Source organism: Bombus vancouverensis, chromosome 17, assembly GCF_051014615.1.
Source record: "Bombus vancouverensis nearcticus chromosome 17, iyBomVanc1_principal, whole genome shotgun sequence".
Taxonomy (NCBI): domain Eukaryota; kingdom Metazoa; phylum Arthropoda; class Insecta; order Hymenoptera; family Apidae; genus Bombus; species Bombus vancouverensis.
Genome location: NC_134927.1, coordinates 4,478,357 through 4,503,860, shown reverse-complemented (window position 1 = coordinate 4,503,860; position 25,504 = coordinate 4,478,357). Strand labels below are relative to the sequence as shown.

General features: G+C 36.3%; 1 protein-coding gene across 6 annotated transcripts in view; it reads right to left on the bottom strand.

Moving 5' to 3' along the window:
- Positions 1–25,426, bottom strand: part of KrT95D (phosphofurin acidic cluster sorting protein KrT95D) — a 186,313-nt gene extending 160,887 nt beyond the window's left edge. For all 6 annotated transcript variants that reach the window (XM_033349688.2, XM_033349689.2, XM_033349692.2 and 3 more), the window contains exon 1: positions 25,250–25,426. In XM_033349688.2, the coding sequence (XP_033205579.1) occupies positions 25,250–25,353 (104 nt within the window). In that variant the 5' untranslated portion in view covers positions 25,354–25,426. The remainder of the gene's footprint in view (positions 1–25,249) is intronic.
- Positions 25,427–25,504: the final 78 nt, after the last annotated feature.

Here is a 25,504-nt window from a genome sequence, read left to right as displayed (position 1 = left end):
TGAAAATCATTTCGTTGAAACCTAATTATGTGTTATACAGCCACGCGTACTCTCTGCTTGACGAGTGTAGTGAAGAAAAGAAGTTACAATTTGTTGTTTAAATTGCAATTTAGTAATAAAATAGAGAAATGAAACAGTCATCTCGTTGAAACTTAATTCTGTGTTACACAGCCACGCGTACTCTCAGCTTGACGAGTATACTCGTCGCGTGAAAAGTAGCTACAATTTTGCAGTTTAAATTTCGATTTAGTAATAAAGTTGAGAAACGAAACAGTCATCTCATTGAAAATCATTTCGTTGAAACCTAATTATGTGTTATACAGCCACGCGTACTCTCTGCTTGACGAGTGTCGTGAAGAAAAGAAGTTACAATTTGTTGTTTAAATTGCAATTTAGTAATAAAATAGAGAAATGAAACAATCGTTTCGTTGAATCTTAATTATGTGTTATACAGCCACGCGTACTCTCTGCTTGACGAGTGTAGTGAAGAAATGAAGTTACAATTTGTTGTTTAAATTTCAATTTAATAATAAAACTGAGGAATGAAACAATCGTTTCGTTGAAACTTAATTCTGTGTTACACAGCCATGGGTACTCTCAGCTTGACGAGTATACTCGTCGCGTGAAAAGTAGCAACAATTTTGCAGTTTAAATTTCGATTTAATAATAAAGTTGAGAAATGAAACAATCGTTTTGTTGAAACTTAATTCTGTGTTATACCGCCACCCGTACTCTCTGCTTGACAACAAACCCGTGAAAAGCTGGTTTCAATTTGTTGTTTAAATTTCAATTTAATAATAAAACTGAGGAATGAAACAATCGTTTCGTTGAAACTTAATTCTGTGTTATACCGCCACGCGTACTCTCAGCTTGACGAGTATACTCGTCGCGTGAAAAGTAGCTACAATTTTGCAGTTTAAATTTCAATTTAGTAATAAAGTTGAGAAACGAATCAGTCATCTCATTGAAAATCATTTCGTTGAAACCTAATTATGCGTTATACAGCCACGCGTACTCTCTGCTTGATGAGTGTACTCTAGAAAATTGGTCACAATTTGTTGTTTAAATTGCAATTTCATAATAAAATTGAGAGATGAAACAGTCATCTCGTTGAAACTTAATTCTGTGTTACACAGCCACGCGTACTCTCAGCTTGACGAGTATACTCGTCGCGTGAAAAGTAGCTACAATTTTGCAGTTTAAATTTCAATTTAGTAATAAAGTTGAGAAACGAAACAGTCATCTCATTGAAAATCATTTCGTTGAAACCCAATTATGTGTTATACAGCCACGCGTACTCTCTGCTTGATGAGTGTACTCTAGAAAATTGGTCACAATTTGTTGTTTAGATTGCAATTTCATAATAAAATTGAGAGATGAAACAGTCATATCGTTGAAACTTAATTCTGTGTTACACAGCCACGCGTACTCTCAGCTTGACGAGTATACTCGTCGCGTGAAAAGTAGCAACAATTTTGCAGTTTAAATTTCGATTTAATAATAAAGTTGAGAAATGAAACAATCGTTTTGTTGAAACTTAATTCTGCGTTATACCGCCACCCGTACTCTCTGCTTGACAACAAACCTATGAAAAGCTGGTTCCAATTTGTTGTTTAAATTTCAATTTAATAATAAAATTGAGGAATGAAACAATCGTTTCGTTGAAACTTAATTCTGTGTTATACAGCCACGCGTACTCTCAGCTTGACGAGTATACTCGTCGCGTGAAAAGTAGCAACAATTTTGCAGTTTAAATTTCGATTTAGTAATAAAGTTGAGAAACGAAACAGTCATCTCATTGAAAATCATTTCGTTGAAACCTAATTATGTGTTATACAGCCACGCGTACTCTCTGCTTGACGAGTGTCGTGAAGAAAAGAAGTTACAATTTGTTGTTTAAATTGCAATTTAGTAATAAAATAGAGAAATGAAACAATCGTTTCGTTGAATCTTAATTATGTGTTATACAACCACGCGTACTCTCTGCTTGACGAGTGTAGTGAAGAAAAGAAGTTACAATTTGTTGTTTAAATTTCAATTTAATAATAAAACTGAGGAATGAAACAATCGTTTCGTTGAAACTTAATTCTGTGTTACACAGCCATGGGTACTCTCAGCTTGACGAGTATACTCGTCGCGTGAAAAGTAGCAACAATTTTGCAGTTTAAATTTCGATTTAATAATAAAGTTGAGAAACGAAACAGTCATCTCATTGAAAATCATTTCGTTGAAACCTAATTATGTGTTATACAGCCACGCGTACTCTCTGCTTGACGAGTATATTCGTCGCGTGAAAAGTACCTATAATTTTGCAGTTTAAATTTCGATTTAGTAATAAAGTTGAGAAACGAAACAGTCATCTCATTGAAAATCATTTCGTTGAAACCCAATTATGTGTTATACAGCCACGCGTACTCTCTGCTTGATGAGTGTACTCTAGAAAATTGGTCACAATTTGTTGTTTAAATTGCAATTTCATAATAAAATTGAGAGATGAAACAGTCATATCGTTGAAACTTAATTCTGTGTTACACAGCCACGCGTACTCTCAGCTTGACGAGTATACTCGTCGCGTGAAAAGTAGCTACAACTTTGCAGTTTAAATTTCGATTTAATAATAAAGTTGAGAAATGAAACAATCGTTTTGTTGAAACTTAATTCTGTGTTATACCGCCACCCGTACTCTCTGCTTGACAACAAACCTATGAAAAGCTGGTTCCAATTTGTTGTTTAAATTTCAATTTAATAATAAAATTGAGGAATGAAACAATCGTTTCGTTGAAACTTAATTCTGTGTTATACAGCCACGCGTACTCTCAGCTTGACGAGTATACTCGTCGCGTGAAAAGTAGCTACAATTTTGCAGTTTAAATTTGAATTTAGTAATAAAGTTGAGGAATGAAACAGTCATCTCATTGAAAATCATTTCGTTGAAACCTAATTATGTGTTATACAGCCACGCGTACTCTCTGCTTGACGAGTATACACGTTGTATATAAAAATTGGATACAATTTGCTGTTTAAATTTCAATTTAGTAATAAATTTGAGAAATGAAACGATCGTTTCGTTGAAACTTAATTCTGTGTTATACAGCCACGCGTACTCTCAGCTTGACGAGTATACTCGTCGTCGCTCTCTTTTTGCCACGCGTTTTAGCTACTCACTTAACTGTTGATTTATGGACACATTGCTTAACTTTGGTAGCTTGTTTGATACTCTGCTATCGCAATTTATCAACCATATTTCAAATACGCTTTTTCCAATTTTCTTTCGTTAGCCGTTTCGTTGGCAACTAAGTGATTGCGTATTTTCTCAATACCATCTAATGACAAAATCCGCAATCATTTAGTTGCCAACCGTAATGTGATGTCTTTTTCTATGCAAACTCGCGTGCTTCCGAAAAGAAGATCTAAATTCAGAACATTTCGATCGTGCGATACCTTCGCAAAATGTGATACATCGTTTCGACGTGTACGATCGACCGTAATATCCTACAATTTTGCGCCGTTGCCTCGTAAAGCAAGAAAAATGTACGTAATCCATTTCAGGTCCATTAATTCCGTGTTTCATGACATTTGCTAAATATCAGCTTATCCTTTTCTGGCGTAATTCTGCGTTTACGTCAATGAAACAAATAATATGAAAACAATAGAAAATAGAAAAATAGAAAAAAGAAAGGAAGACTAGAAAAAAATAAAATTTTATTAGAGTCTACTCCAAAAGCCTTCTTTACGACCAACAGCGGGAAATATTTTTCTACTATTTTTTATACTAGAAATTGGCACAGTTTCATTTTCAAAGTTCTTCAAATCATATTTATAATTAAATTATATTTTTAATAAAATTGCTGCTGCCATCATGTAACGTTACCGCTGCTCAGAATCTGTGGATCATCGCGACCACTTGCCCATAGCATTTCTTTTCTGTCCAAAATTTCTTTCCAAATTTCGCTATTTAAGTTTGCACAATATGTTTCAATTAATAATTAACATACACAATTAATTAACTTTTCTAGAATATAAATATATATATAAATCAATTGCAAATGTCAATCAAACAAATTCGAATTCATCGACTGTTCGAATATGAACAGTCTGTTTAATGCTGTTTCATCGTTGGCGTTAAAATCGACTTTTCAGACAATCGCCGCGGCAGCTGGTGCAGATCATCTTGCGTTTGACGAAGCTTTTGCAACGAGTATTCTTATTGGTCTATACCTTTCCATCGAATTTGCTAATTTTAATCGACTTCACAAATTTGACTAATTTACGATGAAATGAAGGTCGAAGCCAGTGGACTTATTTATTTCGTGCAACGATGACAATTACCTTGTCCATCATTTCTCTTTTTTCAAACGGCCCTAGACACGTGACAAACGCTGCACTGTTGGTTGAAACGAAGGAAATTTCGCCGGAAAAACGAAGCAAATTTTACACGCAGGCAAATGGCAATTAAACTTGGGGCTGCGAAGTTGGCAGTTATCGCGATCGCAGCGAGCGAACCAGCAGCAGACGATTAGAAAATATTCCACCGTTTGCGTTTCCATTTCGCCGTGCGAGATCGCAGCGTGCGATATTCGTTCGCAAACTGCGAGCAACGAAACGCGCGAAGAAAAAGAAAAAAGGGAGAACAGAGATGTGTTTCTGTGTTGCGCAATATCCAATGTATTGGGTTGGCAACTAAGTAATTGCGGATTTTGTCAATACCACCCAATGACAAAATCCGCAGTCACTTAGTTGCCAATCCAATAATTAATTTACAATTTTGACTCTTGAGAAAACTGAACTACGTATGAACATATACGCGTAGAAATAAATAAACTGTTATCTTTATATTTGTAGACAAATATATACTTAAATATGTACATCTATGAAGATGGTTAAAGAAACGGAACCATAATGGCTACAAACCTCAAATATTTCTTGTACCAATTTTTTTTTATTCTTCAAAACTACGCGCGTCTTGGCAACTTGCAGGTTTCGAAATTTTCCATAAATTCCATAAATTCACCGATTTCGTTGTAGACCCACAACGACCTTCGAAATGACGCGGTTTCTTATTCGCATGGTCAGCGATCGTAATAAAAAATGGCTACTGTTAATTTATTTCCGCGTTGTGTGTGGCGCCACACGAAATAGCGATGGCTACCACGTATTTCGAATTGGCGTTGGATATCTGGTTGACTCGATATATCAAAATATTTCTATGATATCCCGTGAGTCATTTCACCACGATAAGATAAATTCCAAGAATTTGTAGCTTTGGTCGCTATAATTAGTAGCAATTACCATAACTAGATACGTATTTCGACATGGGAATGTTAATGACTCGCGCTTTTTATCATTCTTATCTGTTCCTCGATTTTAAGTTACATCGGATCAGTTGATGCATCCTCGAGTCTCGTGTATATGCGTGCACACATACAGTGCAGCCTCGACAACACAGCAGATTAGGCACACAGACGCGTCGCGTGGACGAAAACCTGCGTATCATATTTCAGTGTTCGAAAACTGAACTATTTATGTGGACGTACGTGTACGTAACAACCTGTTGTCGACTGGCAGCTTCGTTCTACATGCTACGCGTGTTATCGCTGTGTTCTTGTGGTAAAATAAGTTAGAGAAAAGTAAAGTAAGTTATTAAGAAAATTACGTGCATAGGAGGGAGAAGAAGCACGTGTGACGATATACGTACGCAGCGTATACATACATAGACACGTATACAAGGGTTGGAGTGGTGATTCTACGTGAAAAAATAAGTCGAAAAAGAAGAGTAACATTTTTTCGTTTGAGGCTTCGTTTTCGAGAGAAATGAGTTTGAAAAACGGTCGGCTGACCGTGTGCTTGTCGTAAGCTTCGCGGCGCTCGATTTCTCTTTTCGCTCGCTGGATGCACCGTACGTGCGTTCGATTCTTTAAACAGAGAAACTATACTTATGGCGCAGCAATTTTTTGTTTATTTATTTATTTTTTGCTACAATTTCCATCCTCAAAATTATAAAAATATACGGGTGTGCTATGGCGGATAAAAATGACCAAAACGATCAAAAATGTGGAAACAAAACTGAGGAATTTAATATTAGAAAGGAAGATAACATCGATATTAAACGAATTTGTAAAGCAAGATACAAAAGATACCTTGAATTTTACAAAAACAATTATTTTACGTGCACCTTTTTTGCTACTGTTTTACCATCAACCTAAGCATCGAAAACGCATCCAACCAACTCGTTCGAGATTTTGCATAAAATCTCAGCTAGAATTCCTAAGTTGCTCGTATTTCTCGTTTCTAGAGAAAAAAGGTGGAATATCTACTTGCTTCTGAAAGCGTGTTTTGTGTAAGAATTGGGGGAAATTCTGGGGAAAAGTCGTGCGACTAGATAATGAAGTGGTCCAGACGCTGCGCTCCTACCACGACTTCACGACCTCAACTATTGCCAGAGATAAAGAAGCCATTCATTCGGGCGGAAAAAACGAAGCAAGTAAATCGACAGGACTAATCGATAAATCAGTGACCCGAATCGATCTGATCGCATGATGGCACTCGGGGCCACGCGAAACCGGCCGACTGTGCACTGGTTTTTCGTCGCTCGCGGTTCCGATGCACACGACAGTGCACTCCCGTTCGAAACTCTCGATTCTCGTTCTCGTTTTATTTTCCTTCTTCTTTCTTCTGTCGTTTTTCCCTTCGTCTACTGTGACTAGCGGCCAGATCTCGGATTTCAACGCGTTTGTGGAGAAATTGTATAATATAATGCGCGTGACGATGAAAAAATATAGAAATATGTAAATTCTACAGAATTCAAATTACCCGCTAACCGATAGTTTCACTTTTGCTTTGTTTTACTATTTTGTTGAATAGATTAGATGACGAGAGAATCGGCAGAGATATTTGCGAGTATAAAAATACACGTGTTTTCATGTATCTCGTTTTATTATTCAATTTATCAAATCTTAGGCGCTGTATTTTATTTACGAAATACAATTTCGCGGATATTCCACTTTTTTTCAAGTTTCACACGTTCCTCTAAAAATCGAAGAGCGAAAAGCAAAAGATAAAAAGAAAGGCGAGAAATACAGCGAATAACGTGTCATCTAAAGAAGAATATTCTACACACTCGACTTACAGTTTTATCTTCAGTGTACGTTCTACCTGCAGTTGTTTATTTTCAATTTTCCTTAATCTTCTATTGCACAGCGCCCACTGTGCAATTATGTGCCCCTTTTGATTAAAAGAAAACACAAGTGCCACTGTCCTCGTTACAACGATAAATACAAAGATTATGAAGATTATCTGTCCAGGTATTGGGAAGCATAAATACAGCGTGGTAATTAAAAGCGATAAGAATGAGATACGCGAGGGTAATAGGGCAAAAGCAATTAATTAAATTAATGACTAAATGCAATCAGTGACACGCATCAATGACGAAAGTCAGGTCATAAGAACCAGGCAAAGCTTTTTGACGTAGTGCGAACAGAGTCTTAAAACAGTGTTCATCAGAGCTTAGAACTCTTCCTAGTATACTAAACCGCATTAAGTAACACATAAACGTACATTAGTACTCAGTCTCATTAAGAGACTAATAAACAGTCTAAGTGGCCAATGGGTCAGATGTAAAGTAAACGTCTGGTATCAATTAACAATACTAGAGAGTACACAAGTACAAGATCTGAAGTAATAGATTAGCATCCGATAAAGTGATTGTAAGCATTAAGCTCAGGGGATGGAAAGTTAGTACATAAGAATCAGGAGAAGCTTTTTGAGGTAGTGCAAACAGAGTCTTAAAACAGTGTTCATCAGAGCCTAGAACTCTTCCTAGTATACTAAACCGCATTAAGTAACACATAAACGTACATTAGTACTCAGTCTCATTAAGAGACTAATAAGCAGTCTAAGTGGCCAATGGGTCAGATGTAAAGTAAAGGTCTGATATCAATTAACAATACCAGAGAGTACACAAGAAAAAGATTTGAAGCAATAGATTAGCATCCGACAAAAGGATGGTAAGCATTAAACTCAGGGGATTTAAAGTTAGTACATAAGAATCAGGAGAAGCTTTTTGAGGTAGTGCGAACAGAGACTTAAAGCAGTGTTTATCAGAGCTTAGAACTCTTCCTAGTATACTAAACAGTATTAAGTAACACATAAACGTATATTAGTACTCAGTCTCATTAAGAGACTAATAAGCAGTCTAAGTGGCCAATGGGTCAGATGTAAAGTAAAGGTCTAGTATCAATTAACAATACCAGAGAGTACACAAGAAAAAGATTTGAAATAATAGATAAGCATCCGATAAAGTGATGGTAAGCATTAAGCTCAGGGGATGGAAAGTTAGTACATAAGAATCAGGAGAAGCTTTTTGAGGTAGTGCGAACAGAGACTTAAAGCAGTGTTCATCAGAGCTCAGAACTCTTCCTAGTATACTAAACAGTATTAAGTAACACATAAGCGTACATTAGTACTCAGTCTCATTAAGAGACTAATAAGCAGTCTAAGTGGCCAATGGGTCAGATGTAAAGTAAAGGTTTGGTATCAATTAACAATACCAGAGATCACACAAGTACAAGATCTGAAGCAATAGATTAGCATCCAATAAAGTGATGGTAAGCATTAAGCTCAGGGGATTTAAAGTTAGTACATAAGAATCAGGAGAAGCTTTTTGAGGTAGTGCGAACAGAGACTTAAAGCAGTGTTCATCAGAGCTTAGAACTCTTCCTAGTATACTAAACAGTATTAAGTAACACATAAACGTACATTAGTACTCAGTCTCATTAAGAGACTAATAAGCAGTCTAAGTGGCCAATGGGTCAGATGTAAAGTAAAGGTTTGGTATCAATTAACAATACCAGAGATCACACAAGAAAAAGATTTGAAGTAATAGATTAGCATCTGACAAAAGGATGGTAAGCATTAAACTCAGGGGATTTAAAGTTAGTACATAAGAATCAGGAAAAGCTTTTTGAGGTAGTGCAACAGAGTCTTAAAACAGTGTTTGTCAGAGCCTAGAACTCTTCCTAGTATACTAAACAGTATTAAGTAACACATAAACGTACATTAGTACTCAGTCTCATTAAGAGACTAATAATCAGTCTAAGTGGTCAATGGGTCAGATGTAAAGTAAACGTTTGGTATCAATTAACAGTACCAGAGAGCACACAAGAAAAAGATTTGAAATAATAGATAAGCATCCGATAAAGTGATGGTAAGCATTAAGCTCAGGGGATGGAAAGTTAGTACATAAGAATCAGGAGAAACTTTTTGAGGTAGTGCGAACAGAGACTTAAAGCAGTGTTCATCAGAGCTCAGAACTCTTCCTAGTATACTAAACAGTATTAAGTAACACATAAACGTACATTAGTACTCAGTCTCATTAAGAGACTAATAAGCAGTCTAAGTGGCCAATGGGTCAGATGTAAAGTAAACGTCTAGTATCAATTAACAGTACCAGAGAGCACACAAGAAAAAGATTTGAAATAATAGATTAGCATCCGATAAAGTGATGGTAAGCATTAAGCTCAGGGGATGGAAAGTTAGTACACAAGAATCAGGAGAAGCTTTTTGAGGTAGTGCAACAGAGTCTTAAAACAGTGTTCGTCAGAGCCTAGAACTCTTCCTAGTATACTAAAGAGTATTAAGTAGGTATAACTTAGATCTGTACCTTAATGTGCTAGTGATTCTCTTTGCGTATAATGAAGGATGCAAATAAATAACCTAAACATACTCCACATCTGTAATTTACCTCCACGGTGGACGTTAATCTCGTTCACGATATCAACCGATCAGTCGCAACCTGATTGATGGGCGCTTAGTTGAAAATTCGCAACAACTACTGTTAAGTAAAACAGTAGAAAAGCAGAGAATGCTATAAACAGAACGTTTTACATTGTGCGCTTGAATAATAAGAAACCGATATCGACGTGCAATTTTTTTGAAAACCTTCCATTTAATAAAGAGAAGGCGGTCGAAAATGGAAAATCAATCATTTGAATGGAGTGAAAAAATTTGTGCATGTGTATAGTCGGCTGTACCAAGCGATACCCAAAGTGTAAAATAAAAAATAATATTTGTGATAGCAGGACAGTGAAGTTTATTTTAGTTTATTTTAGATGAAGTTGATTCAGACATCGGTGAAAAATCAGACGAACGCCGTTTTGTTTCCTATTATTTATAACACGTACAGATATAATATTTCGTTTCGTCCGTAAATTATAACAGTCAATTTTCAACGTATTAAATATATTATAATTTATGGTAAAATAGCTAGCGAATCACGTGGCTTTAATTACCGTAAAATCGATACGAGAGTTAATCGTACAACTGCTGTGAAGTTGTTATTATAAAATGAAGATACGATTGTTGCTTTTATTTTCAATCGCTAACGAAGCAAATATGTAAAAAGAAGTTGATCGGAATGGGTGGCATCATTAGTGAAATGTTCATTATTGCGCGTCATTAGGAAACGAAATGCAAATACTTTATTGTCGATAATCAAACGATATGACAGAAATTTGCTGTATTAATTATTTCATCAATTGTTTCCAGAAAACAAACCGTAAACGATAACAACGCGTTTCGTTAAAATGCAGATCGGTTTTCGTACAATACGAACGCAATAACGTAAACGAGAAATTTTATCGAGAACGACTATTAAAGGATATTAAGAGGCTCGTTTTCAACCAATTATTTTATTTCATTTTTCATTTTTCAAAAAATTATTATAATAGGAATGAATTATTCGTTAGAAAAATTCAGATGACACTGGTAGCAACAAACACTGTTGTATGACGTTCTAGAAGCTTGGAACAGCATTCGAGAATTCTGTGGGATTTTTTTAAAACACGAAAACCTAAAAAAGCTTTAGAGGCCTCGAACGACCCAGTTCGCAGACGTCGATAAAAAGTAGGCAGGTTTGAGCCAACGAAAGACAGCAACCATATAAAAACGACTGTTAAATAATATGTATTGTAATCAGTTGGCTGTTTTTGACGAGTATACTCGTCATGAAGAAATGACACTATTTCGTGTCACGACGAGTATACTCGTCAAGCGTAAAGAGCAGTTACAATCCACCGCTTCAATTGCATTTTCAGTGGTAACTAAAATATATTCATAAATTTCAACATGTTTCGAATATTTGTAGACCGAAACGAAACGAAACGAGCAAATAAAGAAATATAAAGAATTATTATGAAAAAAAGCTACATATAGTGTGAACAATGTGACACATTTTAAAAAGACATTTTTTCAAAGAACTCGCGACAACTAACTATACTACGACTTAAATAATAAATTGCATATATGTACATTCTATATTCATCATATTTACTGATAGATACTGATAATAAATAACATATATCAAAGAATAAATAAATATAACGATAGGCGAGTTGAATATTAAACCAATTAATCGTATCTTACATATGTCTTCTGGGTCATATTGAGTCATTTATACGCTCACCGATTTATACGATGACGAAATTTACAAGCAATACATATATATATATATATTCGCACTTTCTTCGAAATGTGTGTGTGTCGTGCACGAATACGCGTGCACTTCAAAAATTAGCAGCGACGATACGTTGGGACGAGATATCGCGAAAATAAGCGGCGTAGAAATTTGATCGCGCATTCCATTTCACTGATACAACAATGAGTTTCGAGTTTGTTGTACGAATCTATAATTGCATTTTTGTTGCAACCAAGTTGACAATTAACTATACATATTTCGAGTACAACTTACGCAAGAATTATAGATACATATACAAGTACATGTATAGTGTACTCAATAAGTAAATAGTAAAAATCAATAGTTTTCCATTTAGCTATCACTTGATGGTGACTCATTCTACACACTAAACGCTAAATGTAACCAGCAGTTTTCCTCCAGTCTTTCATGAGTTTTGGAAACTAGACAATGATCCAACATCAATCAGTTTATTGTAGGTGTTTATACTGTTTGTATTGACTATGTATTTAGACTGACTAACTTACATGAGAATTATACATATGTATGTGTGTGTATGTGCATGGTATATTGAATAAGTAAATAGTAAAAATCAATAATTTTCCATTTAGCTATCACTTGATAGAGACTCATTCTACACACTAAACGCTAAATGTAACCAGCAGTTTTCCTCCAGTCTTTCATGAGTTTTGGAAACTAGACAATGATCCAACATCAATCAGTTTATTGTAGGCGTTCATACTGTTTGTATTGACTAACTATGTATTTAGACTGACTAACTTACATGAGAATTATACATATGTATATATGTGTATGTGCATGGTATAGTCAATAAGTAAATAGTAAAAATCAATAGTTTTCCATTTAGCTATCACTTAATGGAGACTCATTCTACACACTAAACGCTAAATGTAACCAGCAGTTTTCCTCCAGTCTTTCATGAGTTTTGGAAACTAGACAATGATCCATCATCAATTAGCTTATTGTAAATGTCTATAATAAACACGATTGCATCTATAATTAAATTTTTTTCGCAATCAGGCTCACTAACTACGTATTTCGACTAACTAACTTACATGAGAATTATACATATGTATATATGTGTATGTACATGGTATACTCAATAAGTAAATAGTAGAAATCAATAATTTTCCATTTAGCTATCACTTGATGGAGACTCATTCTACACACTAAACGCTAAATGTAACCAGCAGTTTTCCTCCAGTCTTTCATGAGTTTTGGAAACTAGACAATGGTCGATCATCAATTAGTTTATTGTAGGCGTTCATACTGTTTGTATTGACTAACTATGTATTTAGACTGACTAACTTACATGAGAATTATACATATGTATATATGTGTATGTGCATGGTATAGTCAATAAGTAAATAGTAGAAATCAATAATTTTCCATTTAGCTATCACTTGATGGAGACTCATTCTACACACTAAACGCTAAATGTAACCAGCAGTTTTCCTCCAGTCTTTCATGAGTTTTGGAAACTAGACAATGATCCATCATCAATTAGCTTATTGTAAATGTCTATAATAAACACGATTGCATCTATAATTAAATTTTTTTCGCAATCAGGCTCACTAACTACGTATTTCGACTAACTAACTTACACCAGAATTATACATATGTATGTGTGTGTATGTGCATGGTATACTGAATAAGTAAATAGTAAAAATCAATAATTTTCCATTTAGCTATCACTTGATGTAGATTCATTCTACACACTAAACGCTAACAAGGCAAGTTTCCCAGATGAGTAATTGCTTCTAAAAAAACTAGTCTATTTTTGCTCGTAACGTATATCATACGCAAACGCAGTGCGAACTTCGAGCGGAACAGATGAAAGGAAAAAAGTGTTTAATAGTTGGAATCGAGATCGAAAATTTCTCTCTGTTCGAGTTATGGCATTTGCGTATATGTAGAAACGTTGGAAAAAATAAACAAAAATTACGAGAAGATGTCGATATCGATTCTCGAAGCTGCTTATGGCTAACCGCTTTTCCAGTCGATATCAAATTTTCCGACCGAATGCCATTCATTTCGGTTATTACGAGGTAGATACGCTGCAACTTCCAACAATTATACTTCGTTAAACTGACTACTCATCTGAGAAAATCTCCCTCCTAAGTATAGCCAACAGTCTACTCAGAATCTTTCATACGTTTTGAAAAATAGGCAGCGACTGTCTGTATCTGTAAATAAAATAACAGAAAATAACAACAATAAATACAATCGTATCCATAACTGCATTTTTATTTTTCTTGCACTCAAGCTGACTAATTAAATATTCCCAGCCTAATTTGCACGAGAATTGCAATGTATACGCGCGTATGTACACATATGGTTTCTTTTGTCAGCCCTCAACATCCCCACCGTCCATGCATTTGCTAGGCGTCCGCCATCGTTGCCACGTGCTCTTTCTTCTAGGAGCTTCGGCGCAAGGACCTCTGGGATGTTGATGGTTCATTAGGCACTCAGCGATATACATTGTCGCCGAGTGCCGCCACGTCTGTATCTCTATCATCAGTCCATCGGATTTAAAGTATGCCAGTCGTAACACTATCTCCGCGTGGAGATTTATCTCTCGCACTAAACGCTTAAGTACAACCAGAACTTTCATTGCGAATCTTCCACGCGATCCGCGCTTAGAAAATTTCCCGTAGATGCATGAAAATACTGTCTGATCATACGCGACAAGACTATGGATATTCGACTCGTCTGAACAATTTCACAATGGAAACGCAACTTGTGGGAAATGTGTAAGTAAGCAACTAACCGTTGCAGTACTTTTCAACTGTATAGTAATTTTAATTTCCCTTAATTTTCAATCGTATTTACACGTCAGTCTTGTAAAAAGAGACCTAGCAATATGGCTGACCTGCGCGCGCTGCGCACAGTTTCTACGCGACTACGTAAATCGTCGCGTAAATTCGTCCTACGAAAACGGATAGCATTTCGATGTTGCCAACGATACTTCCGCGTTTGCCATCGAATTGGTGAGGCAAACGCTCGTGATCCACGCGAAGAAGGAACTCACGACGCAAGTATTGACGTCAACTTTCGACTGCGATGAGCAGAAACAATGGAGGAAACGCGAAACGAGTCTGCTTATTCGATGTATCGATGACGAATCGATTCGACTGCCACGCCAGCGATCGAACCGAGCCATTGCTCGGCGAAAAAGTTACGCGAGGAACAGAAGACGGGAAACGGAACGTGAAGTGAAATTTTGCGGATGATTTGCATGACGGATAGGCGATCTCCATGAGCAAATGCGAAGTATTGGCAGCAGCGACGATAACGAAACACAGCGTTGCGGATAGCCGTAAATTCGAGCGAATTTTATGCGTCATTTGTTCGATATTGCTCGAAAAACGACTGGTCATGGCTGGACACGTTAACCGGTCAACTGCGCTCGACGTGTACACACGTCGATTTACTTTACTTTGTCGCGGTGGACGTGTATACTCGTCGTGTAAAATAGATAATTACCATTTACTAGGAGAAGTCAAAATTTTAGTAAAAAGTAATATAAATGGTATATTACTTGGTATATTACTATATTATTAATGGTAATATTTAATGGTATTTTCTTTTTATGCTTCCAGTAAAACTATTATGTATTTTATAAAAACAAAAGTGTGACTATTTGGTTATTAATTTTGATTATTTGATTTTTAACTCTTTATCGAATGAAAATGTGATGCTCCCTCGTTTTGCTTTACTTTCTTCGTAAAATTCACAATAAGAGCATTTAACTTGCGGTCGACGTATATACTCGTCGTTGTTTGATTTTACCTGCGCACCTCGTAAGGGATTTTTTAAACAAAATTCTGCAGTTAACAGGTTAAACGGAACTGTTTCTCGAAAATAAACGCAAGTTGAACGTTGTGGGATGTGGGATATCGCGGATGATCGTTTTCAATAAATGAAATAAACGACGGGGAGACGACTTTTTCCTGTTGACGATCCTGTACGACGAGTATACTCGTCAAACACGTACGGCTATTATACTATAGAATTAACGAAGTGACTGTCGTAATTGGAACGGAACGACTGTTTTATTTTTTAGTTTTATTACTGGCAGGGCTTGTCATAACACGACGTCATAACATAACGAGTATACTCGTCAGGAACAGCTAACTGATTAAATACTGTTACGAGACTCGACTATAGCACGACTATACTGATCAAGTCATGAAACCAATTTGAAAATACACGTGCATGAAAATTGCAAGATATTTAAACGATACATAACGTGTACAATAATGTAACAGTGTGTATCTATAGAAAACCAAAAAATTGAAACAGTCAATTATTATTACCCATTATTATAAATTAGCATAGCCAATTATTATCCATTGCACTTATGAACTTCAATATTCACTGAGACCGCATTTAAGTCTTCTTATACCCTTTAAATAGCTGTTCATGCTGTACGCTAATTTTTACTAAATATATGTGATAAATAATATGTGATATATATAAATAATATATGCTTGTGGTAAATAACTTTTAACTTCCATATAAATATATATATGTGTATGTATGTAGATGATATAGAAATGTGTGTGCATATGTACATATATATACTCTGTGTGTGTGTGTGTGCGCGCGCGCGCATAATTTAGAAATGTATGTATACATATATATAATCTACAAATGTGTGTGTGTGTGTTTGTTAAGATAAATATCTTGTCAACTTCCATATATATATATACATATGTAGATGAAATGTGTGTGTATTTATATATATATTCTAGAAATATGTGTATGTGTATAATCTAGAAATGTTTGTGTGCGTGTGTGTTAAAATAAATAACTTGTCAACTTCCATATATATATGTAAAAGACATAGAAACGTGTGTGTATATATAAACTAAAAACGCGCGCGCGCGCGCGCGCGTGTGTGTGTGTATTCTAGATATATGGAAGTAGACAAGATATTTACCTTAAACACACACACACACACACACATCACATTTCTAGATTGCTTTCAAACATATCCACGACAGTCGTGTCTCGTTACAGGACCGATGAAATTTCGAAACGTGACTCATACAACTACGGACTTGAAAGTTTTTTCTGCGACGAGTGTTGAAACACGGAGGGTTGAGAAGCCAATTAGCGCAAGCCGAACGTTCCCTAAAAATTGGCTAAGTCGTTCGGAAACTAATCGATCGTTAGACTTCTCAGTTGAAAAATCAATTAAGTCCTGAGCTGCGTCGATTAAGTTCACTTAAATTCACGCACTGCGTCGACTACACCGCAGTTAAGTCGATTTGTACATCATCTTACGATACAATCTTTTTCCTGTGCAATAAATCTTTTACGATAAAATCATTTCTCTCCTTGTCTTTTTCATCCTCGCCGCTAGCATCGTCAGTTTTTTGCAACCATTTCGAAGAAGCCTTATTTACCTCGGTTTCAACGATAACGTAGCTACACCGATCGGCTTGCGAACCGCCCGTGTACCCACGATCACACACACTACGCTCGCGAGATGTCGTTGCGGATATTTCGCATTGGCCTGTGGCATCCTCCACGCGTATCCCCCATCGTCGAGTGGCGATTTGCGATTAGTACACTCGTCCGGTCTGGGTAAACGTAACGGAGGCGAGGTCGCGATTTATTCAATACGATTGCTGCGTGCTCGGAATCGACCAGCGTATGCCGGTCTGCCGTGCAGCGAGAACCGCAAAAGAGGTGGAAGAAGTTCCCAGGCGATGAGAAAACGCGACCACTTTGTCATGTAAATGAAGGAACGCTGCGAACCAAGGGTGAAGCGGTACCTTAACCCTCTCACCATGCTCCTCGACATTTGTTCCGATCGCGTAATAATGATTCTCTACCTGTTTGCTGACGCTAGTAGAAGATTTATTCGCATATCGTGCACGTGGACACTTGGCCAGACGAAATAATCGTCGTACGATGTGAACCAGTGACCCGTTCTTTGACAAACCGAGACGAGCCAGCGCGTCAACTTCTAAAGAAAAGATCTCCTCTAGCCATGCTGCGACTCGATGGTTCAATGACTCAACTGCCATGGTGACCGCGGTTATCTCTCCCTTAACGCCTTAACGACCGTACGCTCTGACGAGCATAAAGAAACCTGAGCTGTCGCGTATTTTTCGAAAAGATTCAAAAGCAGTAAGATTCCAATTTTTAAGGAATTCCGTCCACGTAAAAAATCATATTGAAAAGTTCGCTGAATGCCCGTTCGCTCGAGCTTCTGCGACAAGTTCCATGGGGTATTTCGCGATATTTTACCAGAACATTGTTCGCGAATATTTTAGGACAAATGGTTGCCACTGAGAAAGGAATTCCAGGCGACGAAAATACCGCACGGCTACTGAAAAAAAGTGAGGAGCGTGACACGGTATATTTGTAAATATTGCTCGATGCTACTCTATAGAAGGAACTGTTTTCAAGGATATTGCGCTAAAACGCGTCCCTAAGAATATTTTTAAATATGCTTATTGGTTTTTAATAAAATACTGCAATTGTTAAACGTTATATTCTCTATGGAGTTTTTTGGATGGCTGAAAAAAATATATGTTTGTCAGACATATGTTGAGAAACGTTAAAAACGGAGAATTAGAAAAATAACGTTCCATCGGACAATCTGCTTATCGAAAGATTATGTGCTTAGCAAATAATTATTTTCTAAGCTTGTAAACAGTTTTCCACTTTTACTGGAAAGCTTGTTTCACTTGTGTTTCGCTTCTCAGATACACGCATACAGCCAAGCGCTGACGTGTTTACACACTTCGCATAAACATCTGACGAATTTAGTTTCCTTTGTGATTTTATGACCTTGTTGTCTCGCGATCTTCGTGTTGCCCTTGGACAGTATCAGCGATATTTACTCGACAACGATACAGCCAATTGCTTCGTATTATCCGAGAAGCTTGCAAACTCTACCCGATTTTAGATTCTTTCAAATAAAATATAAAATAGCAACGAATAAAAGATAAAGAAAATAAAATAGCGTGAATAGTCAGATGTGGTTAATTGAACTTTCCATCGATTAGACGATTAATTAAACCTAAAGGCACGTACAATGTTACGCCATCGAACGTTTTCTATGATTTTGTTGTACGATTTACGAACACTGATAAACCTTTCCGTATTATCCGGATTACGTAATCTCGGACAATCGAGGTTCTGCTGTATTGATAAAGTTATTACAAGGACGAGTAAACGAAAATATGGGCTAAAATCGTTTGGGCGCTTTCATTGCTCTGTCCTCGTGTTTATTAATCTTAAATTAAATTGGTAATTTAACGAAAGGTAAAAGGTATAGGAAATATACTGGAGGAATACTCTGCGGGAAATAGACACGTTAAATAGATTAATAGATAAAGAACAGACGGAAGACAACATTTTTTCGATGACCTTATCATCTTGATATACCTTCGTATCACTTCGCTTGCGTATCTTTATATTATTTGTTAATACATATTATAATAAATATATGATAATACTATTAAACATATTTAAAACATATAACATACATAAAACGTATTAACAATATTAAACATAATATATTAATACTATTATATATGTATATATTTTAATAATATATTTAGTACCAGATTTTATAATAGTTATTAAATATTATAATAGTATTAATAATATATTTATTATGTACTATTATATATGTCTATATATAATGGTATCAATGATATATTTATTATAATATTTATTAACAAATAATATAGTACATATATATAATATAATAAATATTATATTAATATTAATACTATTATATATAGACATATACAAAGATATATAATAGTATTAATATATAATTCGTACTTTTAATACGTTTCATGTATATTATATGCGTTTTAAATATGTTTAATAGTATATGTCTATGTATTAGAATATTTATTATAATATATATATATGTACTATTATATACATTATATATGTCTTCGTACCTTTATATTATTTGTTAATAAATATTATAATAAATACATTATTAATACTATTATATATACTAATATATATATACTAATACTAATATATATAATATAATATGGATTTCAAACTTCAATAATGGTGTCTATTCTTCAATTAATATTTTTCCCCAGTGCAGTCATTTAATTTAGAATTTGTTGTACCGTGCCTTATCTAGTCCACATTACTTTGTAATTTACTGCACGTTAGCATGTAATTTTACAAATTTAATTTCTACGTATATTCAATAAATAACAAACGATAAATAATACTCGGTTACTTTTTCTTCCCCTGACTAAGTAGATAAATAAATAAATAAATATCGCTTAATTAACATTGTGCAAAAGTGACATCAAAATCATAGGACAACATAATAAATCCATAAGAGAAACTGAAGCAAGATATTCGTATAAAATCAGTAATAAATGTCCGGCTACTTACGAACGAGAGCGTACACGTACAAAATAACAGAAATCCGACTCCGGTAGAGTCGAATGATAAAAAATAAAAGGTTGATTCAGATATCACTTATCGTCCTGTCGGACTGAAAAATATATTCCGCACGTACTTTACGATTTTTTTACTATTTATATCTAACGTTATTCCCCTGTTTGTACAGTTGCAACGATAACTAAATCCTAATAGCTATGCACTGTAATGCGTGGAACATACGAAACGCAGTTGTCTATCCCTCGTAGGCAATTCTCGTGCCAGAGGACTAGCAATAGTCTAGGACTAATTATAATTCAGATGAAACGGCCGATTCTAACGACGACGGTCAACTACAAAAGACCATACTGCTCGCGTAGCACGTGAGCCTTTTCAGATTTCCATTAGAATTGTAAATATTTTCCAAAGACCCTGTCGCCGGCGAGCAGCGCGTGAAAGCTGCGATCCGTGAATAATTCAAGGTAAAAAGCGTGGCAGGATCGATCTCGATCTCTTTGGTCGTTTGCCCGGTTCAGTGGGGCGTTAGACGCGCGATTCTGCAAATTTTTCATGCAATATACCAGCTGCCCTATTCGACGTGTTTCACAGTGCAACGATCCCAAGGCGACGTTGGACAATCGAACGAAACGACGACTCTAACGTCTCAGGCTACTCCAACCTTGACGAAGGTGTCTCTTCCTCGAACTTACCAGGGTAGTATGAGTTTCCCGATTACGATATTTGCCAGACTGAAATGTATATAATACGGTACGTAGCGAAGGAACACACGACAAATATATTTTTCCTGACTTTCTTGACATACTTTCGCTGACGGATTCTAGGGTACTTAAAGTTACGTACTCGAAGCTAGGTACTTGGCGATTGAATAAGAGGATTTCCATACACCTCGCGTAATTGCAAACGACAGCAACCTATGGTATTCGAAGATATAGGTCTATCGAAGATAACCGTGGCGGGTTGACGTATTTTTATGGAAGACAGTTACATTTGAACACTCGATGCAAACCACTGAAAATATTACGATACGATGCGAGAATGTTTCTCTGCTTCTTGCCACAACTGGGACCAATGTTCTGGCAAATTGGAAGCGAAACGAGGAATGTAGCTGCGTCGATCGAATTCCATGTTTAACAATGATAAATATCTGGCGCTATAAACACCTATATAATCTTTACACACAACACATATCGCAATCATTCCAAGATCTTAACGTTGGATAGACACACCTGAAGCTACTGGACTCGGGCGTTTTCGTAGGGGCGGTTTTCATCCACCTTCGATTAGCTTCTTTATTTACGCTAATTAATGTCAACTGCTGTTTTTATCAGACAAATTACTTTAACTTGAGCATGCTCGTAGCACGCAGCTCCTACCCAATTAAAATTAGCGTTTTCTTATTCATAACAATTAATGTCAACTATTATTTTTATTAATGTCGACTAACCATATACGATCGCCCGAGATAAGATCACAGCGGCAAACTAGATCAACCGTTCTCGACGAGTATACTCGTCGTGAAGAAATGGCAATATTATTTCGTGCTGCGACGAGTATACTCGTCGTGAAGGAATGGAAATATTATTTCGTGCTGCGACGAGTATATTCGTCGTGAAGAAGTGGCAATATTATTTCGTGCTGCGACGAGTATACTCGTCGTGAAGGAATGGAAATGCTATTTCGTGCTGCGACGAGTATACTCGTCGTGAAGAAGTGGCAATATTATTTCGTGCTGCGACGAGTATACTCGTCGTGAAGGAATGGAAATATTATTCTGTGCTGCTACGAGTATACTCGTCGTGAAGGAATGGAAATATTACTTCGTGCTGCGACGAGTATACTCGTCGTGAAGGAATGGCAATATTATTTCGTGCTCTGACGAGTATACTCGTCGTGAAGGAATGGAAATATTATTTCGTGCTGCGACGAGTATACTCGTCGTGAAAAAATGGCACTATTATTTCGTTGCACGACGAGAACAGTCGTCGTAATGAAAAGAAAATATTAAATGCTGCGAGCAGTTTATTATATGAAGCAGTTTATATGAAGAAACTATAGTACTGGGTACGAAAATGAGTATACTCATTCTAGCGCCAAATACTACTGTTTTTTCACGATAAGTATATACACATCGTGTGTAGAAAGTAGTTGTAATCCGCCGTTTTAAATTGCAATTTTAGCGGAAACCAAAATACATTCGTAAACCTCGAGACGTTTCGAACATTTCGAAATACACCGAAGGAATAAAAAGATACAAAAAGCTCTGAGATGAACTTCACTCATTTGCTATTATTTGAGCGTTCAAATACCGATCATCAGGACGAGTAATATTTTAATATCGCGCGATTGATGTTCTGGAAACTTCGAAACAATCCCCAAAACATATTTAACCTGCGTCGTTTGTTAATTAAAAGTTATCGACCAATGCTCAACTCTTTTGTCCGCATTTGAGCTTGGAAATGACAACAGCGCGCAAGACGTTTGCCAGGGCAAATGTATGTTTCATCGTTCCATTTAGCTCGTTCAAATGGCGAGCACCCGCGCCTCTTGGAAACCAACAGGTGGACCACGTTCATTACGAATATCCGATTTATCATAGAGACGGGGCGGGCAATACTTGATACATGTTACAAAACGTTGAGGAAACTCGGTGTATCGGCAATTTATTCGACTTACGATACTAATTGTAGTCTATGACCTCGAGTAATTCGCAACTGGTATTAATTAGAACGACGAAGGTCTGTACGTAGCTTAAAACCCGTTATTCGCGGTAATTGGAGAATCGTCTACATCGAACATGTTAATCGATATCTTGAAAGTTTCTTGCTTGCGTTATCATGTGTAAACTAAATGTACCAGGCGGCACATTAAGTATAGCCGAGCACGGGCAGCGAATTACGGTTCAACGTTATATAATGATAGAATATTGATTAATTCGAATTATTTCTTATGTGTACATTGCATAATATGGTAACGAACGATTTGATTTACTAACGTAGGAAGACGTAATACAATGAAATAAATAATGTGATTAACGATAATGAAATAAACGATGTAATAACAATGATGATATATTGAAACCTAAGTAACGATAAACAACGTAATAATAGGAAGATTGCGCGAGCTTTAATTATACCGTATCCTAATTTGTGCAAGAACTTATGACCTTCCTTGGGATTATGTATCGTTCATGATGGAAGATTATGGATTTTATTTTTAATAAATTTCAAGATCGTGCGAGAGCGTTTATTATTATTATTATTATCGTCGCGTCGATTTATGCGAACGTCGTGCCGGATGGAAAAGAAAAAAAAAAAAAAACTCGACGCAACTACGCGGATATAAATTACGTTTTAGCGAATTGCGTTACGGGCACGACAAAGCGATTCATACGCAATAAGAACACCTTTATCGGAAAGGACTGGCAATAAGATCCGGAACAGCCGGATGTCACGTAGTAAAATTACTAAGTTATTGGATATTGGATATCTTCGATCGATTACAACCGACGTCCGAAATATCAGGCGAAACAAAAACCACCTTCAACATATCGTGCCTTGAGTAGAAAGAAACGAAACGAAATTAAAATACGTTTGTAAACGACTGGAAGCTTTGATTTAACATTTAATACGACAGAATAATCAGTTGTCGATTCTTCAGAGAAATTTTATAAATTTATTATCATTATGTAAATAATTATTCATATTATGTTGATATTTTTATATATTTTTTGATGATGGAATTTTAATCATTTTTTGGAAAGTGTACAGATAGCGATACGTAGACTTCTTGATTTCTTTGGTACAAATTTTATGCTATAAAATGTTAAATATGTGTCTGCTAACGTATAGATTTGCAGATATATCTATTAATTTTTAAATACGTAAATACATGCGAGTAATCGATTAATAAATGAATATTAATCTTTAATGCATGAGTACGCGATTAATTTAATCCTCTAACACTTATATCGTATTTTAACAAGTTATTAATAACATTATAATGTTAATGTTAAATGTACTTAATTGCGATAAAACACCAGACCTATTTTCAGCGCATTCTCTGTGTCTCTCTTACAGGAGAATACAAGATGAAAGTGAATAAAATACAAATACGTATATATTTATATTCTAGTCACCTTTATTCCGTGATTTTATCGTGTTTTAAATGTATATATATAGTAAAATGGAGAGAATACAAATAAAAATTAAATACCAAACGTAAATCTAATCCAAACTTTCATTATTTAATAATGAAGGATTAAATTCCTTAAATTCGAACAAAATGTAATAATGTGTATTAATAATATACAGTTATTCAGTTCGAATCATGGCCGCTGTCTATTTCGTTTCAAACAGAGAGAAACATGGTGAACTATTGATAAAAATGCGTAGCAGAAATAATTCGTGATTAACGTACTTACGGATTACTCGTATATTATATCCTGCATGAAGGCTTCTGTTTACTTTCGAATGTTCATCGGTGCATAGAAACGCGTAACGAGGAAAGAAAATGATTCAATGGGACATTATATCACGAAACGGAGGTTAAGATCGAATTAACGCGCCCGTGAAAACGGACAACCATGACATTCGAACACGACATCCCATTGCACGAAAGTGTGAACTTTGGCGGAACATATTCTAATCTAACGAGCGTACACGCACAATCAACACACGACTGTTTGTTTGACTTGTTTATTCGCACGCGACTAAGCATCTACCATTCGACCTACAACATAGCAACAATTCTTTCCCGGTAGCCAATGTCGGTAGACTCGTACACAAAACTTTGAACTTTCCTTTCGTTCCTCTTTCTCTCTTTCTCTCTCACTCTCCCGCTCTCTCTTTCTCTCTGCATCGAATCTCTTGCATTTACTCGTCGAGTATAAACCGTCGAATATAAACAAATGGAGAAAGAAAAAAGAAAGGAAAATCGCCGGTATTGGAACGATATCGATCGACTATCGGCGAGATAAAACCACTGTGAATATCGGGATGGAGATTATGATACACACGTTCGGTCATCTGTCACATCCGATTGACAGCTAGCATCCTACAATAGGCAGAGCGCGCCACGCAGTCCCAACCTGACACGCATCCCGAATAACCTATCTGGCGTATGTTATAAAAGAAACACGTTAATCCGATGGAAGGTCAAAACAGTACGCGAACACTGGTGCCTTTGAGGCAGGGGTGCGAACAGAAAAATATGAATGATCATGGAAAAAAGGGCGTGTGAATACCGTGAATGTCCGTCGAGTGTCTGGCGTCCACCAGTGACAACGGAGTAACAATGCGAATATCGTGTGTAACACAGAAGCTGTATAAGAATCTACGATTGATTATCGATTACCTGGGTATACAATTCGGTGCAGTACAATCTACTTCCCAGGAGGCAAACAGCTTCATGGGAACGGGCCGGGTGGCCGGGGCTGTCGTCTTCGTACGCTCCGCCATTTTTGGCCCGTCGGCCCACAGAAACACTCACTACGCCTTCAGTTCACCGCGGCTCGCGGCTGACTGACTGACTAATCACGCTTGTGGCGCCATATGAACGACCGTTTCGTGAATCGACGAAGAATTACGGAAAAGTACGAAGACACCTTCC